Source organism: Haliotis cracherodii, unplaced genomic scaffold, assembly GCF_022045235.1.
Source record: "Haliotis cracherodii isolate W230 unplaced genomic scaffold, xgHalCrac1.p SCAF_1, whole genome shotgun sequence".
Classification (NCBI taxonomy): domain Eukaryota; kingdom Metazoa; phylum Mollusca; class Gastropoda; order Lepetellida; family Haliotidae; genus Haliotis; species Haliotis cracherodii.
Genome location: NW_027266264.1, coordinates 40,166,198 through 40,178,680, shown reverse-complemented (window position 1 = coordinate 40,178,680; position 12,483 = coordinate 40,166,198). Strand labels below are relative to the sequence as shown.

General features: G+C 41.1%; 1 protein-coding gene across 2 annotated transcripts in view; it reads left to right on the top strand.

Annotated features, from left to right (window-relative positions):
- Positions 1-9,034, top strand: part of LOC139477914 (vacuolar protein sorting-associated protein 45-like) — an 82,316-nt gene extending 73,282 nt beyond the window's left edge. For both annotated transcript variants that reach the window (XM_071260361.1, XM_071260370.1), the window contains 2 exons: positions 4,241-4,372; positions 5,830-9,034. In XM_071260361.1, the coding sequence (XP_071116462.1) occupies positions 4,241-4,372; positions 5,830-5,905 (208 nt within the window). In that variant the 3' untranslated portion in view covers positions 5,906-9,034. The remainder of the gene's footprint in view (positions 1-4,240; positions 4,373-5,829) is intronic.
- Positions 9,035-12,483: the final 3,449 nt, after the last annotated feature.

The window sequence follows — 12,483 nt, the reverse complement described above, 5'->3', positions numbered from 1 at the left end:
GGAATCAAGTTTCACCTCTGAGGTACTAGAATCAATAACAATACATTACACTGCCATATAACACTATAAATAATCAAGTCTTGGCAAGGTGGATGATAGAGTAATGACCCATGTTTCTGGGGTACGATGAAACGCAAGGTGGATCATAAAGTAATGTCCCATGTTTGTGGGGTACAATGAAACGCAAGGTGGATCATAAAGTAATGTCCCATGTTTCTGGGGTACGTTGATAGGCAAGGTGGATTATAGAGTAATGACCCATGTTTCTTGGGTATGATGAAACGCAAGGTGGATCATTAAGTAATGTCCCATGTTTGTGGGGTATAATGAAACACAAGGTGGATTATAAAGTAATGTCCCATGTTACTGGGGTACGATGAAACGCAAGGTGGATTATAGAGTAATGACCCATGTTTCTTGGGTATTATGAAATGCTAGGTGGATTATAAAGTAATGACCCATGTTTCTGAGGTACGAAGATACTCAACATGGATTATAAAATAATGTCCCATGTTATTTGTGTATGATGAAATGCAAGTTGGATGGTAAGGTAATAACCCATGTTTCTGGGGTACGATGATACGCAAGGTGGATTATAAAGTAATGTGCCATGTTACTGGGGTACATAGATATTCAACGTGGAATACATGATGATACTTAATGTGGATTATAGACTAATGTCCCATGTTGGTTGATTGGTTGGTTGGATGGTTGGTTTGTTGTTTAACGCCGCACTCAGTAATATTCCAGCTATATGACGGCAGTCTGTAACTAATCGAGTCTGGACCAGACAATCCAGTGATTGATATCATGAGCATCGATCCACGCAATTGGGATCAATGACATGCATCAACCAAGTCAGCGAGCCTGACCACCCGATCCCGTTAGTCGCCTTTTACGACAATCATAGTCACCTGTCACGGCAAGCATGGATGGCTGAAGACCTATTCTACCCCGGAATCTTCACGAGTCCCATGTTACTGGGGTGGATACTCAAAGTGGATTATGGAATAATGTCCTGTGTTACTACGGTGGATACTCGATGTGGATTGTAGAATAATGTCCCATGTTACCGGGGTGGATACTCAATGTGGATTATAGAACAATGTCCCATGTCACAAGGGTAAATAGATACTCAATGTGGATTATAGAATACTGTCCTATGTTACTGGGGTGGATACTGAATGTGGATTATAGAGTAATGCCCCATGTTACTGTGATGGATACTAAATGTGGATTATAGAATAATGTCCAATGTTACTGGGGTGGATACTCAATGTGGATTAAAGAGTAATGCCCCATGTTACTGGGGTGGATACTCAATGTGGATTATAGAGTAATGCCCCATGTTACTGGGATGGAAACTAAATGTGGATTATAGAATAATGTCCAATGTTACTGACGTGGATACTCAATGTGGATTATAGAGTAATGTCCCATGTTACTGGGATGGATACTAAATTGGAATAATGTCCAATGTTACTGGTGTGGAAACTCAATGTGGTTTGTAGAATAATGTCCTATGTTCCTGAGGTGGATACTCAATGTGGATATAGAGTAATGTCAGCTTCAATGTGGATTATAGAATAATGTCCTATGTTCACTTGGGTGGATACTCAGTGTGGATTATAGAATAATGTCCCATGTTACTAGGGTAAATAGATACTCAATGTGGATTATAGAATACTGTCCTATGTTACTGGGGTGGATACTGAATGTGGATTATAGAGTAATGCCCAATGTTACTGGGGTGGATACTCAAAGTGGATTATGGAATAATGTCCTGTGTTACTAGGGTGGATACTCAATGTGGATATAGAGTAATGTCCCATGTTACAGGGGTGGATACTCAATGTGGATTATAGAATAATGTCCTATGTTACTAGGGTACTAAGATACTCAAAATGGATTATAGAGTAATGCCCCACGTTACTGGGGTGGATACTCAATCCGGAATATATAATAATGCTCTATGTTCCTGGGGTACGAAGATACTCAACATGGATTATAGAGTAATGCCCTAGATTAGAGTGGTAGAAAGATACCCAAGGTGGATTATCAAGTAATGCCCTAGATTAGAGTGGTAGAAAGATACTCAACATGGATTATAGAGTCATGCCCTAGGTTAGAGGGGTAGAAAGATACTCAACATGGATTATAGAGTCATGCCCTAGGTTAGAGGAGTAAAAAGATACTCAACATGGATTATAGAGTAATGCCCCAGGTTAGAGGGGTAGAAAGATGCTCAACATGGATTATAGAGTAATGCCCTAGGTTAGAGGGTAAAAAGATACTCAACATGGATTATAGAGTAATGCCCTAGGTTAGAGGGGTAAAAAGATACTCAACATGGATTAAAGAGTAATGCCCTAGGTTAGAGGGGTAAAAAGATACTCAACATGGATTATAGAGTAATGCCCTAGGTTAAAGGGGTAAAAAGATGCTCAACATGGATTATAGAGTAATGCCCTAGGTTAGAGGGGTGAAAAGATACTCAACATGGATTTATAGAGTAATGCCCTAGGTTAGAGGGGTAGAAAGATACTCAACATGGATTATAGAGTAATGCCCCAGGTTAGAGGGGTAGAAAGATGCTCAACATGGATTATAGAGTAATGCCCCAGGTTAGAGGGGTAGAAAGATGCTCAACATGGATTATAGAGTAATGCCCTAGGATAGAGAGGTAGAAAGATACTCAACATGGAATATAGAGTAATGCCCTAGGATAGAGGGATAGAAAGATACCCAAGGTGGATTATAGAGTAATGTCCATACAAAATACAAAAGATTCTTAAGTTAATTACTTGGCATGATGGGACTGTTCCTGTTTTCCATGATATGCCCCCCCAAAATAAAATAAGTGAAAGTAAAGTGAAAAAATGATTGCGTTTGTGTTGTGACCTTTGATCTTGACATTGTGAATATATAATTAAAATAACAATTAAAAATGTCTGTAACAAGCTTTTTATGGCTTATTTGGTATTTGGTATTTCCTGCCTCCCTGGCCAAATGTCAACCCAGGGAGGCAGGAAATATGGGAGGGCCAAATGTAAGGCCAGGGAGGCAGGAAATATGGGAGGGCCAAATGTAAGGCCAGGGAGGCAGGAAATAGGGGAGGGCTAAATGTAAGGCCAGGGAGGCAGGAAATATGGGAGGGCCAAATGTAAGGCCAGGGAGGCAGGAAATAGGGGAGGGCCAAATGTAAGGCCAGGGAGGCAGGAAATATGGGAGGGCCAAATGTAAGGCCAGGGAGGCAGGAAATATGGGAGGGCCAAATGTAAGGCCAGGGAGGCAGGAAATAGGGGAGGGCTAAATGTAAGGCCAGGGAGGCAGGAAATATGGGAGGGCCAAATGTAAGGCCAGGGAGGCAGGAAATATGGGAGGGCCAAATGTAAGGCCAGGGAGGCAGGAAATATGGGAGGGCCAAATGTAAGGCCAGGGAGGCAGGAAATATGGGAGGGCCAAATGTAAGGCCAGGGAGGCAGGAAATATGGGAGGGCCAAATGTAAGGCCAGGGAGGCAGGAAATATGGGAGGGCCAAATGTAAGGCCAGGGAGGCAGGAAATAGGGGAGGGCCAAATGTAAGGCCAGGGAGGCAGGAAATAGGGGAGGGCCAAATGTAAGGCCAGGGAGGCAGGAAATAGGGGAGGGCTAAATGTAAGGCCAGGGAGGCAGGAAATAGGGGAGGGCCAAATGTAAGGCCAGGGAGGCAGGAAATAGGGGAGGGCCAAATGTAAGGCCAGGGAGGCAGGAAATATGGGAGGGCCAAATGTCAGCCATTTGTCCCTACGCTATTTCCTCCCTCCCTGGGTTTCCATTTAGCCCTCCCCTATTTCCTGCCTCCCTGGGCTGACATTTGGCCCTCCCCTATTTCCTGCCTCCCTGGGTTGACATTTGGCCCTCCCCTATTTCCTGCCTCCCAGGGCTTACATTCTCCGTCAAGACCGAGGGGCCAGTTTTCAGTGTTGTTACTAATAAGGCATAAGTTGACATGATACAATTTAGAAACCCAAGGCAGAAGTAAGCAGACTTTGTGTCGGCCCGATCGTTGAAATTGTGCAGCATGTCAAACACCAGTTTTACCCCCAGTAACGGGAATTCCCTGTGTGGCAGATTTTTAAGTTTTATCTCCTGTTTTTCACTATTTCCGCTTAAGTAAATAAAGTATTAAAATCTGCCATGTTGTCTTTACTTGCCCTTTAACACTTATGTGTTTGTAATTTGTTTTGCATTTGCACAGACCACAAGATATTGTCATATTTGTGATTGGTGGCTGTACATATGAAGAGGCCTTGGCAATCCACAACATCAACAGGTCAACACCAGGAGTTCGAGTAGTGCTTGGTGGCACAACCATACACAACTTTAAGAGGTGGGTGGTCAGCTCTCTCTGAAGTAGTAACACACCACCAATGTACCATGGTGGGTGGTCAGCTCTGTATGAAGTAGTAACACACACCACCTGATGTACCATGGTGGGTGGTCAGCTCTGTATGAAGTAGTTACACACACCACCTGATGTACCATGGTGGGTGGTCAGCTCTGTATGAAGTAGTTACACACACCACCTGATGTACCATGGTGGGTGGTCAGCTCTGTATGAAGTAGTAACACACACCACCTGATGTACCATGGTGGGTGGTCAGCTCTGTATGAAGTAGTAACACACACCACCTGATGTACCATGGTGGGTGGTCAGCTCTGTATGAAGTAGTAACACACACCACCTGATGTACCATGGTGAGTGGTCAGCTCTGTATGAAGTAGTAACACACACCACCTGATGTACCATGGTGAGTGGTCAGCTCTGTATGAAGTAGTTACACACATGACCTGATGTACCATGGTGGGTGGTCAGCTCTGTATGAAGTAGTTACACACATGACCTGATGTACCATGGTGAGTGGTCAGCTCTGTATGAAGTAGTAACACACACCACCTGATGTACCATGGTGGATGGTCAGCTCTCTACGAAGTAGTAACACACACCACCTAATGTACCATGGTGGGTGGTCAGCTCTGTATGAAGTAGCAACACACAACCTGATGTACCATGGTGGGTGGTCAGCTCTGTATGAAGTAGTAACACACACCACCTGATGTACCATGGTGGGTGGTCAGCTCTGTATGAAGTAGTAACACACACCACCTGATGGACTATGGTAGGTTATTGAGGTGGCGACATGATCAGTTTAAGTACATATATGTTTGCTGTTATTTTATAGTGTGTGTTTATCCATGCATTTGTTCCTGGGCAAACACACTTCAAGGTGTATGTCCCTACATCGAAGTGTTCAAAATTTGATGATGGCTTTTTACCAAAAAGAATTCTAATTCTCATGGTTATTTAAAAGGTAGTGATGTAATTAATGTTAAACATGGGGTCAACTGCAGTACTTGCGTCCCCACTTGCATGTTCAGCCATGAGAGGCATGTTTGTTTGTTTGGTCGTTTGTTTGTTGTTTAACACTGCACTCAGCAATATTCCAGCTATATGATGGCGGTCTGTAAACAATCGAGTCTGGACCAGACAATCCAGTGATTGACATCATGATCATTGATCCACGCAACTGGGATACAATGACATGCATCAACCAAGTCAGTGAACCTGACCACCCGATCCCGTTAGTCACCTAACATAGCATAGTCGCCTTTTACAGCAAGCATGGGTTGCTGAAGACCTATTCTAACCCAGGACAAGAGCCATGTAATATCTGTAGACAATAAAAGCTAGTATTGTGAAAACCTTTTTCAGTAGATTATTAACATAGATAAAGAAACAGAGCTTGCAGCTGCATTAGTTGCTGACCAGTATCAGTATCATTTCAGTTTCCTGCAAGAGATTTCCCAGGCTGTTGGAGCATCATCACCCAGTCATAATATGGGAAGAGGGATTCGGCGATGATGTTCACAGAAGCATGAGAATCCATTAAGAACAATTTCTTCCAGTGCATGTGATGGTTTCCATGATGGATCATTGTTGAATAATTACAGACATTTTCTATGTAAAATGTTGACAACTCTTACTCTTATGGCTTGTGATGTGGCTCCCAGTCCATCCGATTATGTTGTTTTGATGTATCACTATTTGATTTATACACAGTTCAACTATTGAATGTCACCTTTATAACATGGGACTGAAAAGAAACAGATTCTAGCTGAAAATGAATGTATTGTGTTTCAGTTCCAAATTCATTATAAATGAAAAGCGATTTTGTCAATAGGAAGCCAGTGATTTGAGCAGCTCAAATTAAGACGACTCTGTAACATTGTGTTCATACAAACTGCTGCCGCACTTAGTGAGTAGTAAGACCATATTGGTGCTCCTTGACCTCATACTCAGCATGGTGATCCACTCCAAGATGACAATTCTGTTCTGAAACCAAGGATCATGTGGCACAATGTGGCTTCTGTAAAACGTTTTGCCGAAGCTGATCCCAGAGATGTTCAACATCCACTCCATCCTCCTTAAGCCTTCTTGTCAAATAGCTGCATTATGTATTATGTTTATGTTGTTTTACTTGGTTTATGGATCCATTGACCGTTATAACCAGGATTGGGGGGGAAGGGGGTGTGTGAAAATACCTGTTAAAGGCTTAATTAATGGCAACTGTCATAATCACTCTCATAAATAATACTGACTAATTGTTTTCAGTCTGACTGTACATGCTCAGAGACCTCCAAATATTTGCACAAACATTATTCACATGTAAAGGCTATTTAATTTTTACCATTCCTGTCACATTTCCAAAAAATGTTGAAAGGGAAATAAATACTTTGAAAATTAAAATAAATAAGGGTCTTATCTTTAGCTCACCTAACTGAAAGTCAAGGCTAGCTTCCTTACTTAGTTTGGGTATAACATGCACTTTCCGACATTTGCGTATTTCGCACACGGGCTTCCAGGCCATTTAGTGATGTGGTCGAGAAGGGTATGTCCGAAAGGTAAGGCAACCTGGACGGGCTTTATGGTCGTTTAATTACTTTTGATGGAAATTTTGAAATATGCCATACTAAAAAGGTAGGGGAACTGAAGGATAAGGCTAGCTTACTAACTAAGTTTGGGTTTTAACGTGCGCTTTCCCACATATGCGTATTTCGCGCACGGGCTCGCCAGGCCATTTGGTGATGTGGTCGAGAATGGTATGTCCAAAAGGTAAGGCAACCTGGAGGGGCTTCATGGTTGCTTAATTACTTTTGACGGAAATCTGGAATTTTGAAACATGCCATACTAAATTGGTTGGGGAACTAGCAAGTGTTAGGATTAGTGTTTTTATTCTGACAGACTTGTTTCTTTTTCAAAACTGTTACTGCAATTCGTTTCTGCATGGCAGGTTGACTCGCCATATTGATTGTGGTGCAATGTACAGTGCAAATGCTTGGTGCCCTTTTTTCTTTCTTGTGTAATTGGTGGCATCATCTCAAACCACACACAATGTCAAATGAGAAAGACTGCCCATCTAACGATCCAGGCAGGAAACTCATAAACACAGTGATCACGTGATAACCGCCCCTTTGATGTTGGCTGCGGGGTGATGCATTATTGCAAAACAAACATTGTCAAGCGTGGTTGCTGTCAGGCAAGTGCAATACAATATTGTGTATTTTGTTGGTAATCGAAATTCACTGTCCGGATCCAGAACCGGATTTCTGGACGAAAGAATAATTTTATATCGTTTCTATTTCTAAGCGACCATAAAGCCCCTTCAGGTTGCCTTACCTTTCCCACAAAATAAAATAGAAAAATTCAAAGCCTTAGGCGTATACTGAATCAAAACAGGACTAATAAACTGCATTTAAAACCCCAATAAACTACCAAAACCAAACCACATAATCAAACTAAGAAACTTCCATACTCAGCTCCCTTAGTTCGCTCCCCAAACCCTCTTGGCATTTTTTCCAAATCTCAAAATTTCCAAATTCTATATAAGCAACCACTAAAACACCCTTACTGGATTGCCAAACAACTTTTTCCCCTTTATTTCGGAAACACATTAAATGGTCTGGCCGGGCCCGTGTGCGAAATACGCTGCAGTCGGAAAGCGCACGTAAAATCTCCAATATAAGTAAGTAAGTAATTATAACTTACCTTTCGGACATTCCCTTCTCGACCACATCACTAAATGACCTTGAGGGCCAGTGCGCAAAATGCGCATGTGTCGGAAGGCCCACGATAAAACCCAAACTAAGTATGTAAGTAAGCAAGCATTTATTTCATTTCATGTAAATGGCATCCGGATGACAAGGTTTCCGGACACTGTTCGAAATAGACGTCGGCCCGTAGGCCCGAGGTAGACGAATTTGTCCTGGGACTGATAGTTTTAATTTTAGCAGGCCCTTATGGCCTGCAGTTTATTTTAAGCTGCAAACATGGTAATTGAATCACGACACTGAGATTGGTTATGGAATCACGAGACTGAGATTGCTTGGTGAAACAGGGTCCACCTCCAAAGAACTCCGCTGGTTAACTCTTTCAAAGTCGTAGGCTGGTGTCACGGTCACTCTGTAGCCACGACAAAATAGTATTTAGTTTCATGAACCTACCTGTCATATCGTTCAGTTATAAATGTGTCACTTTTCACAAAGTCAGAAAATACGTATATCATTTCAGATTATCATATTTTAACATTATGAACTATTTCCAGCAATGTTAGTGAAACAAATATAATCTGGGACAACGGGTCCATATCGAACATTAAATCGTATATTAATTAAATGAAGTAATAAATAAAATCAACAAACACATTTCTAAAAATTATCAAACTTGTATCGAAGTTACGTTTTCCATCTTTTCGTGCGATCGTGTAATGTAAGTTAAATGACATCTAGGCATTTGTCGCCTCGATTTTTAGGCTCGGACACGATGTTTAATGCCAAAATATATGCATGAGAAATCTTTGTCACAGGTCGTAACCTCGCATGATATGTCCACAAGGTTCCATATGTTAAACATATGTCACGAGTTCCAGCTTTAAACATTTAAAATAACATGATTGCACCAAAGACTTTCTAAATCTGAATATATCATTCACGATAACGGTATCAATTGCTGTAATTTTATAGGCTACCTCAGGTCATGTGCTTTATTTTGACCAACAATGTTCGTTATATTAGACTACGACAAAAGGGTCACTAGAAACCAAATTCTATACAATATACTCCTGGTGAGGTTACTGAAATATTATTGATGTTCGGAGCCTTCTAATAATACCAAACATCAAACAAATCTACGCACGTATTATTTATACAAAGCTTCGAAAACGGAGGTAGGGTGGGTGGTCGTAGAGCAGGCACCTTAACAATCTATCACATTTTTCATTTGATGTAGAATACTGTCATACTTATCCAATGCATCATTAAAGGCGAGTGGAATGTACCTCTCATTGTCACTAATCACTGTTTGAAAGAACAAAGCTAAATTGGAAATTTTGCTAATTATTGTTTACACATTTTTTACCCCGACCTTTGGGGCAAAATGAATCGAGTGGACCCGATTTTCCCCTTGGCTCCACGATTTTCATACCTCATACAAAATGAAGACAATATAACGCATTGACAAAAGCTTTTAATCCAAATATGAACTTTAAGGGACAATTAAAAAAAACCCTGACAAAATCGTCTTTTTGGCACGTAAATGATATTGATAGCACACGCTGCTTGCGCCATGAAAATGAAACACACAACGAACTCAACTGATATCAAAGTTGTGAGGTGATAAATCATTGTGAACACACAACTCATTGGGACAGTACCGCAATTTCGAAGCAAAGGACACACTGTCCAGACTGTCCAGTTGGTACCACAAAGTTTGAGCAAATTACTATACTTGTTTGGTACCACGGTTGATAATAAAAAAAACATTGAATTTCACTCAATTGAAAAAAGATTGTGAAACAAATAACGCATTCTAAGCAACCTATTTAGTTGGCACCATGGTGGTAGGCCAAATAACAATTTTAGGAGAAAATACTCCTCAGCTGGTCCCACGACTTCGAATCAGTCAACACTATTTAGCTGTTAAGCAAAGAGTATGTGAACAAATGCTCAGTTGACATCATCATTGTGACCCCAATTATGTTTCTAGGTTTGTCTGCACCATACCCGTGGGTTTCACCGAAGTGATAAATGTCTAAGACTTGCATCACTTTAGGCTTTCCCCCAACATTAAGCTGACGCACCATGATGTAACTGGAATACTGTTAAAAGCGGCGTTAAACCCAACTCACTCATCATTGTGAAATAGAACACTGAACTAATTATGTACTTAGTTAGTACCACGATAGTGAAATATCAAAGTGGAACTAAGTTATCAGCTTGCAACAATTGAATTCTAATTCTTTACAAATCACAAATGTTTCTCTCGTCGCCGTATTCTGCATGGTACCAGTTTTTGCACATTATGCACTCCAACCAGTATTCATTTGGAGGACGTACATAATTCTTTCCACAATACAAACATTCATACGAGACAGAATCAGACTTTGGAGTTGAATTCTTTCTTTTGAACTGCTGATGTTGTTTTTTCCACTTCCTCCAGTTGATTGTTTTCCCTTCTCCTGAAGCTACTTCTTGAACGGTGATGCTGTAACAACAGTAGCCTTGTCACCTTTTTGCTTGCACTTTCCCATGGCAACTTTGCGGCATGGAACTGGGGATAAAAGTCTTATCTGTTCCTTGATGCCTGGAAATTGTGGTGCTGGTGATCCAACATGCACACGAGATTCAACATCTGTAGATTCAGATAAAGAGACTGAGGTAGTGGAGGTGGAATGACTGGAACTGGTAGAGTGTTTGCCGGAGCCGGTGGAGAGTTGAGCATTGGTCTTGCAGCAGTAAAGGTTGCATGTCTGGAAGTGGAAGGAGCCACATCATGATTGGAGCTCGTAGAAGAATCTGCAATATGTGTTTCAAAATCTTCATCAGCAAATACTTCAGGGTCATAAAGCCATATGCCCTTGCACTTGAAACCATTAACCGTTTTTGCCATGGTTGACGTTAGCTGATAACCATCCATGAAATGTTCCATTTCCAAGAAGATCCATTTGACTGATGATTGATTGTAGTTTGTCTTCAGTGGCTCGAAGAAGGTTCGGTCTAATGGTTGGAGTTTATGGGCTGTGTGGGCATAGTGATGCCCATTTCACTTGCATATGTTATAGCTTATAGTGTCTTGTGGCTGCTGTGTCCATCAAGCAAAAGAAGGCACCTTTTCTTCACAGGCTGTTTGACAAATTTTACGAAGTGCTTCAGCCACGCAATGAATATAACCTGGTTGATCGTAAAACCCAAGGACCCTGCTGGTGTACCTTTCATGTGACCTATGGCCATTCTTTTCCTTGGGGAAAATAATCAGTGGAGGGACATAGTTGCCAATCGCATTCATGCTGCATACAATGATAACTGTTTTCCCTCTTTCCCAGCTAATGATTTTCTCTACATTTTCCTGGCTTATGGACATTGTTTATGCCCGACTCGTCGACATTCCATATATCCTCTGGATGCCTCTTCATGAAGGTGACTAGCCAGTCTGTACCTGCACTCTGTAAATGATTTTGTTCTGCCAGTGTGAAAGCGAGCTATGACCTTGAGGGCCAGTGCGCAAAATGCGCATGTGTCGGAAGGCCCACGATAAAACCCAAACTAAGTATGTAAGTAAGCAAGCATTTATTTCATTTCATGTAAATGGCATCCGGATGACAAGGTTTCCGGACACTGTTCGAAATAGACGTCGGCCCGTAGGCCCGAGGTAGACGAATTTGTCCTGGGACTGATAGTTTTAATTTTAGCAGGCCCTTATGGCCTGCAGTTTATTTTAAGCTGCAAACATGGTAATTGAATCACGACACTGAGATTGGTTATGGAATCACGAGACTGAGATTGCTTGGTGAAACAGGGTCCACCTCCAAAGAACTCCGCTGGTTAACTCTTTCAAAGTCGTAGGCTGGTGTCACGGTCACTCTGTAGCCACGACAAAATAGTATTTAGTTTCATGAACCTACCTGTCATATCGTTCAGTTATAAATGTGTCACTTTTCACAAAGTCAGAAAATACGTATATCATTTCAGATTATCATATTTTAACATTATGAACTATTTCCAGCAATGTTAGTGAAACAAATATAATCTGGGACAACGGGTCCATATCGAACATTAAATCGTATATTAATTAAATGAAGTAATAAATAAAATCAACAAACACATTTCTAAAAATTATCAAACTTGTATCGAAGTTACGTTTTCCATCTTTTCGTGCGATCGTGTAATGTAAGTTAAATGACATCTAGGCATTTGTCGCCTCGATTTTTAGGCTCGGACACGATGTTTAATGCCAAAATATATGCATGAGAAATCTTTGTCACAGGTCGTAACCTCGCATGATATGTCCACAAGGTTCCATATGTTAAACATATGTCACGAGTTCCAGCTTTAAACATTTAAAATAACATGATTGCACCAAAGACTTTCTAAATCTGAATATATCAT